Source organism: Suricata suricatta, chromosome 14 (genome assembly GCF_006229205.1).
Source record: "Suricata suricatta isolate VVHF042 chromosome 14, meerkat_22Aug2017_6uvM2_HiC, whole genome shotgun sequence".
NCBI lineage: Eukaryota > Metazoa > Chordata > Mammalia > Carnivora > Herpestidae > Suricata > Suricata suricatta.
Genome location: NC_043713.1, coordinates 66,172,612 through 66,189,195, shown reverse-complemented (window position 1 = coordinate 66,189,195; position 16,584 = coordinate 66,172,612). Strand labels below are relative to the sequence as shown.

Below are 16,584 nucleotides of genomic sequence, written 5' to 3'. Positions count from 1 at the left end.
GAGAAGTAAGATGGAGACAGTAGGGGCCACGTCACAGACAATGAAATGGAAAATACTTCACATATTATAAAGCACTCGCCAGCTTAAGCCGTTCGTTCACCAGCTTCCTGTTGCAGACTTACCACACGCCAGGCCCTGTGCTGTTCAGGTCGTGTGGGCCCAGAGGAACGCGGGCTCGCGGCTTTACCAGCCACTGGTGTGGTTCTGGGTGAGGCTGAGCAGCAGGCCCACCAAGCATGCCTCTGTGCCCTCTTAGAAAACTGCTCTGCTCTCGACACCTTTAGGGCTTCGGTCCTGGGAACGTTCCCCAGGGACCAGGCCTTTGCATGGCCTCTGTAAGGAGCATGGCTGAGTCAGGGCTCTGGTGCCTCGCTACAGGCTGGGTTAGTCTGGGTCCTCCAGAGAAATAGATCCAATAGGGTGCACGCATGCGTGCGAGGGCACACACACACACGCGCACACACACACACACACAACCCCATTCATTATGAGAAATTGGCTCACATGGTTATGAAGGCTGAGAAGTCCCAAGGTCTGCAGTTAGCAAGCTAGGACCCAGGAGAGCCAGTGGAGTCCCAATCTGAGTCCAGAGGCAGAAGAAGACTGAGGTCCCAGCTTGAAGGCGTCGGGAGAGGTGGGCTTCTCTCTTCCTCAGCCTCTGTGTTCTGTTCAGGCCTCCCTGGCTTGGACGGCCTGCTCGCAGTGGGCAGGGCAGTTTGCTTTCCTCGGTCTTCAGATTCAGGTGTTAATCTCCTCCAGAAACACCCTCACAGACACACCCAGAGTCGTCCCCGGGGGCCTCAGTCAAGCTGGCCCACCAGAGCAGGCTTGACCTTCACACTAGCGGTCCAGCCCTCAGGCAGCTTCTCACACTGTGGCTCCAGTGACCCAAGTGGGGGGCTCATCGCCCTTCCTGTCGTGACATTCTGATGGCATGGGCTCACCGTCCTGTTTGAAGCAGGTCAGGGTCACCTTAAAACCACATGTTGATGCGCAGAACCCCTCTGAGTGACAGGATGTCCATCCTTCTCCAGGCACCACTCCTGCAACACTGAGAGGCTTGTGCCTGGTGCCTGTCTTTGTCCTCCAGGGCCCTGGCGTCCTCCATCTCCCAGCAGGAGACTGCAAGCAAAGTCGTTGTCTGGGGGCTGGGGGCTACCTGTGGCCTGGACGCACTCAGCATTTCCACAAAGTCTGAGTGTGGCCCTCATGCCGAAGGAAGGAAGCTGCGTCAGCCTCAGGGCCCTGTGAGGTGTGGTGACATCTGTGAGGTGTGAGGGGGATGGGCCCCAGGCGGGCAGCACTGCCTCAGATGCTCCTTCCCACCCCTTCCGGTCACGTGGGGCCACAAGTGCTCTGCTTTTATGGTTCATAAGCCTTTTGTCATTTTAATCGCGCTGATGAATCGAGGCACCTCTGGGTATTTCTGTTTGTTTAAACCCCGTTGTAGATGTTCTGTTGGAGTCTGTCATAGGAGGAATAGGAATTTATTAATTTGAAAATTGTAATATCCTCATGGTGAGCTTGCAAAATGGGCCCCAGTCGGCAACGCTTGTCAAGCCTGCACTTCAGACAGGGCTGCTCTGCCTGCCACTGCAGCCACTTGTACGCGTGTCCGTGTCCCCGTGGGGCGGTTGCCTTCTCAGCCCCATGTCCCATGGGCCCATCGTGGTACCTGGCACTCATGAGACGCTTAGTTACCATTTCTGGAACAGGCTAGGCCTGCACGTGAGTCGGGGAGTTTGCGCAGGGCCTCGTGCGTCGGGCTCAGCTCTGGCTGTCGGATGTCTGTGGACACAGGGGTGCGGCACGGGCTCAGCGCCTGCTGTGGAGCTCACGGCTGCGTGGGGCGACAGCCATCCACCACCAGCTGGTGCGTCCTGAGAAGCCCTCCATGGAGGAGGGAAGGGGCCACAGGGACGCCAGTCTACCCACCTCAGGGAGGCCCTTGGTCCTGGGCCTCCTCGGGGCAGGGAGGTGGCACGGGACCCCCGCGTGGAGGGCCGCCGCTGAGCACCTGTTCTGATCGGCTCACCCCGCGGTTTCCCTTGCAGGCCCTGTGCCAGCAGCGAGACGGAGAGCGAAGCCGGAGACCTCACGGACCAGCAGTTTGAAGAGATGAACAGCAGGCTCAACTCGGTCACTGACCCCACTGGCTTTCTGCGGATGGTCCGCCGCAACAACCTCGTTAACAGGTGTGTGCAGCCTCTGTCCTGCGGGCCTGGCTGTGCGGTCACACGCCTTCAGCTGCCGCGCCTTCCCGTCGGTTGGGCTTCTGGCCCGTGTCATGAGTTTCCATAGCCCCATACTTGTCAGGCCCTCGGGGCCACCGCAGCAGCCCCAGGTTGAGTGAGGAAACCTCGGGGTCACGTGACAGGCTGTACGTGACAGTCTGTGCTTGTGTGGGATGGGAGGCCCAGGCACCGGCAGTTCTGGCTACTTCTCGGCCACCTTCTGTCAGTGACCTGTGGGCCAGCGCCGGGGACTGAGGGAAGCCACCGACAGCAGGGATGCCAGCCCTCCTGGGGGGAGAACTTGACCAGACCCCAGCCCACCCATCCAGCCTGAGACCCAGTGTCTCTAGTACTTGACCAAAGGGCTTGGACTTGCCAGCCAGGACACCCTCGTATCTTTTCATCAGGGGTAATAGCCAAGCTGCATCCAGATAAACAGGGGCAGGCAGTCAGGGGGTGAGGGGCAAGTGTCCTGCGGTCATTTGGTTACCTGGCCACAGTCTGGGAGTCACATTTAGATAAACCTTTCCAGAAAGACATCCCCGACTCTCGGGTCCCTGCACGGCTTGATTTAAAGGGCAGCAGGTCGAGCCTGGAACGCAGGAGGGACGTGACTGGACCCTGCCTGGCAGCCCTGCTGCGTGGGCCATGGGGTGCCCTGCTGCTCCGACTGCAGGCCCTGGGTTCCTCCCGCTGTTGTGCTGTCGAAGTGACGAATGCGTGTTTACTTTCCCAGGGGCTTGCCGCATGGGGCGGGAGCCAAGGGCCAGGGATGTAGGACTTGGCAGCCTGGTTGGAGGGGACGACCGCTTCAGGCCGGTTCATCTCCCCATCCTTTTCGTTTCGTGTAGGGACATGGCCACGTGGGAGGAGGCAGGGGGCCGGGCCTGGGCTCACGTCTCCCTCTGCCAGCGTCTCCACCTAGGAAGCAGGTGACTTGACTGCCAGGTAGCACCTCCGTGGTCGGGGACTACAGTGCAAAGGGCTCAGGTCCTGTGAACAGTGCCAGGCCCTTTCCTCATCACCGGAATGGGGACAGGCTTTCTGCCTCAAAGGGGTCCCTTACCATGGGTTCTCAAGGAGCTGAGGTATAAATAACACACTGACCACCTCCGAGCACGCAGGAGGCCCGCACACCCGGCGGCTCTCTGCTGTTTTGAGTGAAGCGGGAAGGACAGTGCTCAGCTGGGATTCCTAAGATAAGGGGTCAGACTTCGGAAGGGGTGAGGCTGCATGAAGCAGGTGGCGGCCACCTAGGCCCGTGGCCACCTGCCCTTCTCTTCTGATCGCACCTCAGGTCTCTGACACGAGAGAATGCCAACGGCAGGCCAGCAGGTGTCCAGGGCCAGCCTGGCACAGGCCTGCCAGTGGTCGGGAGCCCTGCGCCCAGGGCATATGTGAAGAAGGGGGTCAGACCAGGCATAGCTGAGACCCTAGCTCATTATCCATGGGTAGCAAAGGGTGTGAACTGTGGGTTGTGAGCTGCTCATTTTGGGAAAATGGTTTTTGTCCTTCAGACCTACTCTGATGTAGGTCCCATGGGCACAGTTCTATGGATTAATTTGTTGGTTCATTTAAACAGTGTAGTCTTAGCTGACGCCTGGGCCAGCCTAGGAGCCCGGTGGGGAGGCTGGGCCTTGCTGCCCCCTGCTCCATGCTTAGTTCCCTCAGCAGCATCCACAGACACTTCCCATCCTCACCTTCTAGAGGTTTCTGAGGGCAGACTGCATAAGGGAGACAGCCCATGTTTGTTCAGGCTCCATGGAACCAGCCCATAAGGCCCAGGACTGTTTGCCACACTGGGTGCCCTCTGCTGCCCCCCCCCGGCACCCCCAGGAAAGAGGTTCTGGTTTCCATCCAAGGGGGCAGAGCTAAGGGAGAGACCACAGAGACCGAGGTGTCCTTGTCGGCTCGAGCAGCACAGGCCCTTGCCAACATCCTCCAGCCTTGCGCTTCACAGCTGACGTGCACCACGGGCCTGGGGCTGGAGGCCTGAGTGGGAGCACTGCTGAAGCTGGATTTCAGGTCATGCCTCCCAGCTGCCCTGCCAGCCCGCACCCCCCCACACACATCTCCTGCCCCTCAATGGCTGCCAAGTGCCCTGCCCTGGGGTCCCAGGCCTCTTTCTCTGCCCCTTCCATACCCTGCAATCCAGGAAGGGAGCTGCTCTGTCTCTGAACAGAAACAGCTAAGAATTGGCTTTTGCAGACTCCTGATACTAAGGGCTTGCAGAGTGCCTCCTCCCACCGCACCCCCGAGCCTGCAGAGGTGAAGAAGAGGCAGCCATGTGTGCCGGGCCTCGTGCGCCGGGCCAGCACCGGCTCCCTCCTTGGGGCTCTCTGGCTCAGTGATCCATGGGTTCTTTGGCCTGTTTGTTCTGGGGTATGGTTTTCTAGACCCGTCTGACAGTGAGGCCACCACAGCTGGTGCAAGTCACATGAGGCCTGGCGTCAGTCTTCTCTCTTGCCTCCCCAGGACTGGCTCTTTGCTCTTTGAGTGTGAGGTCTCCACAAGCACTGGTTTTCTTCCTGCCTGTGCACTTCGTTAGAAGACACTTGAGTGCAGGGCAGGGACCACTAATGAGAACAAAATAGGACTCTTCTCTCCTTTAGCACCCTGAGCCTGGTGCAGGCCCACACGACAGAGCAGCAGGCCTCAGAGAGGCTGCCCCTCATCTTGCAGATGTTCTGGAAGTTATGCTGAGGGCTGGAAGGCCAGTGCCTGTGTATGTGTGGTGGGGGGTATGCGTGTGGATACACGTGTGTGTGCGCACGCATGCATGCATGTGGGGCTGAACCTGCGGGCAGTCGGATCACAATTGCTACGGGAAAGCAGAGGAAGAACTGGACAGCTTTCCTTTGGATTCAAGGTCCCAGGGCGGTGCCTTGGCATTGAAGCTGTGCCCGTGTGGGGTCAGTTGGGCCAGGTCTCCCAGAGAGGAGGGTTCTCATTTCTGTTGCCGCCCCCGGCACAGTGCACGCCCTGCGTCTCTGCTTCCACATGTGTGGCTGTGCGTGTGACACAGTGTGCTGAGGGGCCTCCCTGTTGCCCAGAGACGAGTGGCTAGAGCCTAAACAGTGGACAAAGAAGTGTTAAGTGTCCTCATTCTAGAGAGAGGGACCAGAAAGGGCCACGGCCCTCCCTCGGGTCTCTGCAACCTCTAGCCACACACCTGCCACCTCTAAAAGGAGACTGGTGGGGAAATTGGCAATGAGGGTCTTGGGCCTGGCCGGAGCCCCCCAGAAAAATACTCACAAGGGCTGGGTTCCTGCAAGAAGAGAGGGGAGGTGTCACCACCCCAGGGAAACCAGCCTCCTGTGGCTGTGGGGCAGGGAGAGGAGCGCCTAAAGGAAGGCCTGGGCTAGAGTGGGTGGGCCACGGTGTGATCTGCACAGCCACGGCTCTGCATGGGCCTTTCCCAATAGGTCTGTCACATGGACTCAGCCACTGAGGGGCCGCCTGCTGGGCAGAGGACCTCAGCAATGAGAGTCATGGGAATTCAGCCTGGAGCAGCCCTGTGGGGCCGCCCCCCAGATCTGGCTGCCCCATGCTGGGGACAAGGAGTCAGTCACCTGGAGGGGCATCAGCAGCACTTGATTCCTCCTCTACCCCCACCCACAACCCCAGAGAGTCAGGCCTTGGCTGTGAGGAGGGAGGAGGGCTCCAGAGACTGCCCTGCCCTTCAACTTCATGAGCAAAAAGCCTGGTCTGCAGGGGAGGTGAGAGGGAATGAGATGTGCACTGGAGAAGAGGCTGGGGACCACTAGTGCCCCAGATTCCTAGAGGCCTGGGGAAGAGCAGCGACTGGAGAGTAATAAAGCTGACTCCACAAGGTCAGCCCAGTCAGTACACCGGAACGCATGCAGACCCGTGTTTCTCTGCATTTGTGTCCTGCGTGGGTCTGCATGGACGCGTGGCTATGGTTCTTTATAAACATCCATATCACACGGGCACCCGGCGCCGCCCAAAGCAGGCCGCAGCAATGCCACAGAGGCCCGCCGCCGACCAGGAGGCCCCGTACAGACGGTGCCCTGGCTATGCCTGCCTTCCGTGCACCTAGGCACTTTTCTGTGGCCCAGCACAGCGGCGGAGGGGGCCTGGGGCTCTAGGGCCAGGCGCACCTGGATTGGGGACGTTTATCCATGGGTGACCTTGAGCCTTTTATTCTTCCATCTGGGAAATAGGGATAACAATGGGAGGTGTTAGGACAGTGCCATCAGTGTGGTGGCAGATCTGCTGTGTAGTAAGCAGTCTTCTTCCCTCCCCACCTGGGTCTGAGGTTTCCATGGCACCGAAGGCCCTTTTGTGTGTGTTGTGGTTAGACTGGGGGGTGGCGAAGGGACTCCACCCCAGAACCTGACTGGAGAGCTTGATGCTTCCTCCCCTTACAGCCAGAAAGACTGAATAAACTACCCAACTACTATTAATTACTCACCAAGAAGCCAGCACTGTGCTTAGTGCTTTACATGTATTATCTGAATCAGTCCCTACAACAGCCATGAGCGGTACAATTGCAACCCCTTTTTACAGATGAGGGCACTAAGGCTCAGAGGCTCAATTAGTTGCCCAAGGTCACACAGCTAATTAGCAACAGAGGCAGCATTAGGATCCAGTCTGTCACTCTCCAAAGACAGTGCTCATGCCCCCAGATCCCCACCCATCAACACCTCTGCCACATGATCACTGCCTTTGCTTGAACTCCTCCAGCAACAGAGAGCTCACTACCTGATTTCTGTCTTTGGACAATACTAATAAGGCTCTGAGGGTTCTTGATGAGCCAGTAGGTGAGACTTCTCAGGCTTGTTAGGTACAGGAGAGGCAGACAGGTTGGCTCACAAACTATGTATGGGGCAAGGCCCTGTGGAGAAGGGTTTGCCTGTGTTGCTGGACATGCATCAGCTAGACAGGCCACCATACACAGCATCGTCTTTTCTTTTGGTCCCAGGGTACACGATAAGCCTGTCCCCCACTGACCACCTGGCTTGGGCCATCTGTCCCCACTGCTGGCTGTAGTCAGGAGGTAAAGCCCACGTCAGGCTGGCCTGGGCATCAGGTCTTCCCGAGGTGGCCATCTGCAGGCATGGCCATGGAGCCTCATGCATGTCCCAGCCAAGGGCAGATGGCCACAGCACAGCACCCCAAGTGGGCAGAGGCTGTGGCTTCGGGGGCGGCGGGTGGTGGGCCCGAGCCCTCTTGGTAGAGCTTAGTGCCACGGCCATTCCTTCACCTAGGCTGTGAACCTGTGTGCAAATCCAGCCTTCGAAGAGTGAAAGGAGGGAAGCCACGTGCAGCCCCAGACTGGCCCTTGAGCTAAAGAGGGGCCAGCCTTGCTGGGAAGCCGGGCTCCCTGCCTGGGCCCACCCAGCTTCGTGGCTCTTCTCTGGAGGAGGGCGCCGCACCAGGCACTCCATAATTAAGGAGGGGGGTAGGCAGAAAGTGCCGACAGCTTATTGAATGAGTACTTAAAATGCATTTGACAGCTTTCACCTCCCAGAGGAGACAACCCTTCATGGGAAGGTGTTCAGCAGAAAGTCACTGAATGGTATCAGAGTCCTTTTTAAATTGAATTGAGCCATCTCTGGCTACTTGAATATAATGGATTTGCCAATTAAATTCTTCCACTGGTACCTTAAACCCCAGGTACTTGTTCAAATCTCAGGCCAGCTCGGATCCCTCAGAGTTCCGAGCCCTCGAGGGGATTCTGAAGCATCCCCACAGGGCTGAGGGCAGGGAGGATGGACTGTGAGGAAGGCCCCACTGGTGGAGGGGGAGGGGCTCTTGAGGCCTAGAGGAGCAGAGGCGGGACTCCCCGGGGCCCAGACAGACAGCCTGACTCACCCCTGAGGCTGGGAGCACAGACAGTAAGCTGCACAAAGTAGCCTTTAGGAAGTGAGAATGTCTGATGGAGACATCCTGGGAGGGTGAGGAGCCCTTGCCTGAGCCAGGGAGGAAAAATGCTGAGAAAATGCGGCCACACTTACAGCAGGCTCCCCACGATAGGTAGCAGTCTCCCCCCTCCTCCCTGGCCCTGCACAGCCCTGACCTGGAGGCCAGGTCCACTCACAGAGGGTCCCTGGAAAGTGGCCCTCCGTGCAGGGTCTGCCATGGTGGGGGGGGGGGCACTCCAGACGAAAGTTCAGGGCCTGAGATAGAAACAGCTGCAGGCCTTGGGCTCCCTGGAGAACAGAGGCCCCCCGGGCTGCAGGCTTCCTGTTGCCTGACTATACCAAGAAGGAGTGCCCACCTCAGAGGAGGCCCCCCATCAGGTACTTCCCTTCCTGCCACTACTCCCCTCCCCGGTTGGTCCTGAGGATGCCAGGGCTGGGTGTGCCCTGCAGTGAGTGTTCCTGGTTCAGCTTACTCCACAGCCCTGCACCTGGACTGACAGACAGACAGATAGAGGGGCCCCCGAGTGCCTGGTGGGAACTGAGAGCAGAAGGGTGGGGCTCAGGATGGAGGTGGGAAAGGAGGGTATGCTCCACGGTGGCCCCAGGCCTCCTGCCTCCTCCCCAGAGGGGGTCCTATTCACAGTCTCCCAGGGTCCGGGTCCCAGTGTGTGGGGACAGCCGAAGGCAGCCTGTTCATTCGCACCGAAGGCCTGCCATTGCACTCAGCTCTGGGTCGCTGGTTCCTGGCTCCATGCTGCAGGGACAGTGGGATGGAATCTCCAGGCCTGGTGGCTCTGGCGGTTCCTGGAGGTGTCAAGCTTGAGCGGGACCCCTTGTTAGTCTCTCTCCAGCAAGAGTCGGGCCCTTTGTTTCCACCTGCTCAGTCTGCTTTCCATGTCTGGATATGAAAGTGTAAGAACTGATGTGTGTGTGGTGCAGTGGGGGTGCCTGGCAAGCCCAGCCCTGTGTACAGGGACCTAGGCCCCTCCTCCAGCGGAGCCCTGACGGGAGGGCGCCTGGGTCAGTGTCCACATGCGCTGCGGTTTGGAGGGGGACTTCCCACCACCACCGGCTCCCCTCATGCCGGGCTCGCTCACGCGTCCAGCCCTTGGCCAGAGCAGAGGTGCGTCGGCATGAGTGAGCCCGAGTGCGTCCCAGTTCACGGGCTCTTCCGCGGGCCCATCCCCGTTACAAATCATGCCGCATGGGGAATAGATCTCTTCATCCTGAAGGGAGATTCATGAGCTGCGAGTGCCGCTCAGGCCGCCTGGTGTTTGTCATCATTGCAGAGACATAAACTACACCCCGATGCCTCTGCTTTCATCGCAGCGCCTCACACATCATCCTCAGCTCTACATCCTGTGTGTGCAGAGACCCGGCAGCTTCCGCCCTGCCTGCCGGCTTCCCTTCTCCCTGGATCTAAGCTCGTGCCCTCTCCTTTTCCCACTGCCACGCAGACAGCCAAGCGGTGGAGAAAACGAATATTTCTCCAGAAGTGAATTAATAAAAATCATCTGAGGAATGAGCTAATAAAGACGGTGTGGTGTGAGAAAATCTCTCTGCTGAGAGTTAGGCTGTCGATTAGCCCCCCCGGGTCCCTGGCAATAAACGGACAGGCCTTGAGGAAAGGGGGCCAGTGCCACCTGCTGGAGCTGCGCGGTGCTGCAGCCATGGATCCTGGCAGCCAGGCCCCTTCTTGTGGATCCTGCAAAGCTCAGAGAAGCAGAGCAGCTCCCAGCGGAGGTTCCCGGCTGTCAGCTCCCCAGCTCAAACCCAGCAGCCAGGAAGGTGGGGGCCAGAGGCAGGTGCAGGCCCCCGCCAGGAGGGAGGCCCGCCTGGACCCCCACCTGCTCTGTGTCCTTGGATAGGTCTCTGACCTTCTGGGAGCCTTGGTTCCTTGTCTGTAAAGGAGGACCAACCATGCCCCCTAGGATCCTGAGAGGGGAATATGGACACTGCTAGTGTGGCAGGTGCCTAGATGCACCCCTCACACCCCTGCCACACAGGAATCGTCTGCATCTTGGCCAGTGCTCCCGTTCTGATAAGTGGAAAGCACTTTTCTCTGTCTTGGGGTTAGATTTCTGAGGCACAGAGAAGTCAGCCAGGCTGAGAGGCTCCACAAAAGGCAAAGCAGTGCAGTAACCGTGGTCCCACCACAGAGGACCCTAGCTCACCCCATGGCCTCTCCTCTACCGTGTGGTGGCCGCACCAGCCCACAAGAAGGACAGCAGGGGCCACATCATGCCCTTCACACCCACCACCCACTGCCAGCAAGGCTCAGAGCTTGGGGACACACTGCCATTTGACCTTGACTCTGAGCTTCTTCCCGGGACGGGCATCACAGCGGGTGAGCACAGAGAGGGCTTCCAAGCTCTGGGGGCTGGGGCAGTGTCCTGTCGGTCAGCACAGGTGTCAGAAAAGCCCCCACAGTCTCAGCAGTTTCCTAGGCTGCGTAGATTTTTAATTAAGACTAGAAGAGACCCACAAGGACATTAGTCCAACCCCTTCGTTTTACAAGTAAGGGCAAGAGGGAGGTAGGAGGGTGATGCGCTTGCCAGAGTCCCATGGCCAGTAGGGGACAGAGGCCGCCAGGAGGTCTGCTGCTGCGGGTAAGTGTTCCCAGGCTCGGGGCTACAGAGCCGCCCATTTGGCTGTTTTGAATTATCGAGTAGGCCTTTGTGCAGATGTCTGAGCAAACGTACCCCAGTAAATAGCTGTGGGGGGTCACCATTAAGTGTTGTGAAAACAGAAGTAGCACGTGGGGGGCGGGGCTTGTGGACTGCTGTCTACACGGGTCCTGGCCCTGGACTCCACGGATGCTCAGTTGCTCTTGACCTTGGTGAGCTGGGTCCCGGTTCTCTCCCCTGGGCCAGCTGTTTGGCGGGGGCCAGCACACACTGCTGCTGCCCGGGCGCAGCCTGGTGGGGGGCCACCAGTGCTGTCCCACGCCTGCAGGAGACGCAGGAGCTCCCGCGGCCGCTGGCTTGGGTACCAGCCACAGGTGCCTCTTGTTCAGGGAAAGAAGTTTTACTTTGACCTCAGATTGTGGTTTCTGGTTGGTTGATTTTTTTTTAAACACAAACTATTTTCTTGGCTTTTGTTTTTACTTTGAAAATGGTATCTCTAGGGATAGGTGCCTTCCACTGAGCAGAAGCACAGGTGAGAGGCTCCACCTCTGGGGCGTTGCCGCGTGTCCGGTCCAGGCGTGCCCGCCCAGGCCTCCCGGCCGGGGTCAGTGTCCAGGAGCTCTGCTCCAGAAATGGTTCATCTGTGACCTGCCAGGCGTCACGAAGGACCGGGGCCAGAGGTGTTAGATGGCACTCCCATGGCATCTGTGGGCAGAGATCAGGAAGGACAGAGGACGTGTGGGTGAGCTCGACAGCCTGAGAGAGGACAGGCAGGGTGGCTCAGCTGCGGCTCCAACATGGGGTCTCCACTGACGGATTGTGTGACCTGGGGGGCCCGGTCCTGGTTCTTGAGGAATCTGTACCACCTGGAAACAGATGCCCTGAGAGGAGGTTCCTGGAAACCTCCTCAGAGTAACCAGGTACCTTGATCGCCTGTGTGTCTCCCAGTCCCGGCCAAGGACCTCTGACTGGTTCTCCCCTGGAGTGGGGGTGGGGGGGTGGGGGGGTGGAGGGGCTGTCACATGGCCTGATGGTGGAGGCTCCACCAGGCCCAGCCCTGGAAACTCGGGAGAAGTTCTGAGGGAAGGATGCAGATTGCAGATGGCCCCCTCTGGTGGTCCCAGGTCCCAGGGAAGGAATTAGCCTTGGGGCCTGTGGGCAGCACCTCCGGGTTGCGGTTGCGCAGGTGCAGAAAGCCAGGGCTAGCGCTCCAGGCTGGGATGTGCATCCCCAGGTACCTCCCCACCTCCCTCCCGAATTCCCTCCAGACCCCTCCTCCCCAGGCGCTTCCTTGGCCGCTTCCAGAACCCACATGTCAGCACCTCACACTGCCCACAGGGGGCATCAGCGTGTGGTTCTGCACTTTTGGAGTGGTATGCTTGGGGCTCCCCGTGCACTTGGACTACGCTGGTCTCGTATTACCCCGAGGACAGCTCATGGGGGCTCTTCCTCCAGAAGCTTGTTAGTTCAGGGCCTTGGGACTTGTGGGGTGCCCCAGCAGTCACTGTGGAGACTTGTGCCCACAGCATCGGCTGGGGACCTAGCAGCTGGACCAGCCGGACTCCAGGGTGACCTGTGGGGTGACAGGCCCACCATCCAGGCAGACGCCTGTCTATGGAGTGAAGAGGAGGGGTGCAGGGAGAGAGCACCCAGCGGTGTGTCGCCGCCCTGGCCCGCTGGCCCGCTAGCGGCACAGGCTCCCAGGGCTTTGATCTCCGTCTGCCGAGAATACAAGCACACAGGCCGGTGACAGACACTGCGTTCAGCCAGAACATCTACTCTGGAGAGCAATTTGTCCCTCTTCTTGGGGGAGCACTGCTCCTCGCGGTGTTTTCTGTGGAATTAAGGGAACCTGTGAGTGTCATTCTGGGGTTGTCTCTGCTTCACTAGTTCTGATGGTGAAGATTCACCACGGCTTCAGCCGCCTGTAATGACACGCTTCCTGATCCTCGCTTGCAGGGGGCAGGGGGTGCAGGGGATGCTCACAGCTCCGCGTGGCACAGCCCTAGAATCCAGGTCGGACGGGACATTGCCAAGAACACTGAGTTGGGGGGAAGCCAGGGGGCAGAGCTCTGCCTGGAACACACCCATGGACCCTTCCCATCATTCCCTTAGAGAGCCCGGGTCCGGCCAGGCTGGCAGGGAACGCTGCCGCCTTGTCTTCTCTCGGGGAAGCAGCAGAGCTGCCGCCGCCAGCAACCCAGAGGATATACCGCAGCTCCTAGGCATACCTCGTGTCAGATCTGGTCTCTCCCCCTAATGGTCCTTCCCCGCTTGAGTGTGTAGCACAACCTCCAGAAATGTGTACAGTGTCTGGGCCAAGGGTGGGACCGCCGGATGTTTAGCCATCATGCAGAGAATGTCCCCAGGGGCTGTGCTGTGGCCACTCCGGCCCAGTGGTGGGGCAGGCTCAGAGGGGAGCCTAATTTCCCCAGGAAATGAATGTTCTTGGCCTATGTTGGGAGGGTGGCACTCGGGGGCCTTGTTTCAAGAATGCCACCCGTGCTAGTAAAACTGCCTGGCAACCCCAAGGCACAGGCTTAAAAGCAAACAGAAGCCTGCAGCTGCCCCACAGACCCACTTGAGGGGACCCGCTGTGTGGGGACTGCCCGGCCAGGGGCCTGCGGGCCTTGTGCCCAGGGCCCAGTGGGTGCCTAGTGACTGACCTGGGCCCCGAGCTGGGGCCAGCGCACCCCTTGTCTCATTTGCAGCTCCAGGCAGAGACTAACCGGCCGTGGGGCACTTCCTCCCCAGTAGGGTGGGGGGCCTGGTGCAGGTTCCGGCGGTTGTCACAGGCGCTGCACACTGGATATAAGGAGATCCTTGGAACAGCATGTCGGGTCGCTTGCTTGTGCAGGGAACTGTCAGCTGTTGTGTGCAGCCCGTTTGCCCTGCGGTTTCTGTCAGTCACTGTTCTCAAGTCACCTGAGAGGAAGGGGGGCGAGGCCCAGCAGGGAGGGAGGCCAGGCCAGGCCCTGTTGTGCAGCCTGCAACCTACCTGCTCCGGGACGGAGCTCTGCCCGCCGCCCTGCGCGCGCCCTGCCTAACCCCCTGCCCTTCTCTCCCCAGGAGCTGCCAGAGCATGACAAGCTTGGCCAGCAGCGCCATGTCACCGGTCAAGGACGGGGCCTCCTCTCTCCCCAGGAGGCAGAGCTCGTTCGCCAGGCCCCCCCTCCGCGCCCTGTATGACCTGCTCATAGCGCCCATGGAAGGGGTAAGTGCCCCCCGGGGCCAAGGGGATTTGTGGTGTCAGGACGCATCGTTCACCACTCAGCGCCCACATGTGCCCCTTAGACACAACATGGGCTCCTGCGACCACCGGGGGTGGGGGAGTGGGCTTCCAGAACACACACCTTCTCCGTTCAGCTTCTCAGCGGGTGTCTGGAAGCACATTCCAGGCTGGCTGCTGGTTAGCGGATGATGGCCCAGGGTCCAGCTGCCGGATAAAGGCGGAGCCCTGCTCCCTCCCAGCTTCATTAGGGACACAGGAAGTGCTGCCCCCCCATCAGACCAAACTCCCGGAGACCCAGGGAGGTATGCGGCACGGGTTCACAGTGTTCAGCAGTGAGCCTGCCATTCACGTGCCTGTGGCCCTGCCTCCCCCTGCTGGGCAGCTTCCCCACCTCCCACCTGTCCCTTGGGGGTCTGGCCTGAGCCTCAAGTGTGCCAGGACCGTGCTATCTGCCGAGAACAGACCCCTCAGCCCCTGCCACCATCAGGAGCCACTAACACCACCCCAGGGTGAGGCGTCAAGGACACCTTGCGCTTTGGATTCTTGGGAAGGTTGAGAATGGCCCCCAGTGGATTTTGTGGTCTGGTCTTCATACATCATTCTTCCTTGTGGACACGGCTCTCTGCCTGGGTGGGGGAGACCAAAGGGCTCAGGGATCTTTTGAACTTGAATGGTGAGCCTATCAGATACCTTTGTACGTGACCGGGTGTTAGTCTGCTCTGGCTGCTCTAACGAAATGGCATGGACCAGGTGGTCCAGATGGCAGACATTCACTTATAGTTCTGGAGGCTTCACGTCCCAGGTGAGGGCGTCGGCATGTTCAGGTTCTTGGGGACGCCCCGCTTCCTGGCTGCAGACAGACCTCTTCTCGCTGTCCTGACTGGAGGCTCTGGTCCCTCCCCCTGCTTGTATGGGCTCCAGGCCCCCCAGGGGGGTTCTGTCCACATGACCTCATCTAAACCGAATTATCCCTCCAAATACCAGCTCACAGGAGGTTAGGGCTGTGGGAGAGCCCAGAGCGCCTGCACTCATGGGCCCGGCCCTCAGGCGGGAGGTCAGGATTGACGGCCCGTGGAGAGCAGGCCGCAGGCCTTCCCAGCTTGCTCGTCCCAGTGGCTGTGTGCAGCCAGGTGGGAGGTTTGTCTTGCAGACGTTGGGTGCCCCACGCCCTCGTCCACCTCAGCCAGCTAGCAGAGTTCACGTGAAGTGCATCCCCAGGAACCTTGCATTGACCGTGATTCCTTCATTCCTAGGAAATGCTTCTGCGTTTCCCTGCCTGGCCAGCCAAGGACGCGTGTCACCTTGTCCAGTATTTTTCAGGAGGCTGTGCTCCCCGCCCGGGCCTTCAGACTCCCCCTTGCTCAGGGAGCCGGGGGCGGCTGGCCGTCTGGACTCCTGTCTGACACTGCCCTCCCCTGGCCGGGCGACCTTGGCCAAGCTATTTCTCCTCCTCGAGTACCTGTGTCCTCATTAGAAAATGAGGACGACTCCACAGAGCGTGTCGGGTCAGAGCAGGGCTGGGCTCAGCAGGATGTGAGGGGCACGCAGGGCAGCAGAAGCAGCCAGAGTCCCTGGTGAGAGGCAGCTGCTGTGATCCGGTCACTGCCCCTCCCGGCACCTCAGGCCTCTGGGCCCATCAGCAGAGACCCAGGCCTGTCTTCTCCTTCCCTGCAGTGAGCTGGGCTGTCCTGTCCTTCTCAGGACCACTGTCCCCTTGGCGTTCTCTTTTTAATGAAGGGCCAGGACTGCAGAGAGTGCCGCATCTCAGAGCACCCCTGATGCAGTCCCAACAGAGTGATTCATATGCCGCCTCTCAGGGAAGCAATTTACACCTGTGCCCTTAGGCTGATTCTTCAGGTTGTCCGGGCCTCAGCCGTCAGGCAGACCATTGTGGTGACTTACTACCACTCCCTGCTCGCCCTGAGCTCTGGATTTTGCACTGATCTCCTGGACCCTCTAAAGGCTATTCGGATCCTCCATTCTTCCACTCACTCGGGCCCTCTGAGCAAGTGCCTTTCCCTTTTGCATTTAGCTCCCAGATGACTTACTCCCTGAACGTGGAAGGGGCTGGTGAGGACGGTGAGGAGGGGCAGGGGGCGGAGGGCAAAGATGGAGACTGGCTGCGACCAAGCGTGTACTTGGAGTCTCCGGTCATCTGGAGTTGGCAAGCCTCTCAGCCGTCTCTGGGCCAGCTCAAGTGTACCCTCCTCCTTGAAGCCTTCCTGGCCCTCTTCTCCCACTGCCCTGCAGGCTCATCCCCCTCCCCCCTCCGCCACTGGGTTCCACATAGACCCCGTCTTTCATGGCACCCAATAACTTACCAGACTCAGAACTTAGCTCTTGGCGAGCCTCGCCTTCCCTCCCTTGCTGCCCACCCGACCTTCCCTGAAGGCAACGACAATCCCTCATCTCTGTGTCCTGAGCAGCCGGCACAGGGCCTGGGACATGTAGACACTCGGTGAGGTTTGTGGAATGCTGCATTTGCGGGGTGGGTCTAGTCCGGCATACAAAGCAGTGGGCCCAAGGCACATATCAGCCCTTGGATTTTCTGTGGCCACTTCACGGCGCTTGGGAGCTTTCCCAGAGGCCGGGAAGCAGAAGGA

At 59.5% G+C, this 16,584-nt stretch overlaps 1 protein-coding gene across 1 annotated transcript in view; it reads left to right on the top strand.

Annotated features, from left to right (window-relative positions):
• TTC28 (tetratricopeptide repeat domain 28) overlaps positions 1–16,584 on the top strand; it is a 622,170-nt gene that overhangs the window by 577,935 nt on the left and 27,651 nt on the right. The window contains exons 16-17 of the mRNA XM_029921603.1: positions 2,055–2,195; positions 13,819–13,963. Coding sequence (XP_029777463.1) covers positions 2,055–2,195; positions 13,819–13,963 — 286 coding nt within the window. The remainder of the gene's footprint in view (positions 1–2,054; positions 2,196–13,818; positions 13,964–16,584) is intronic.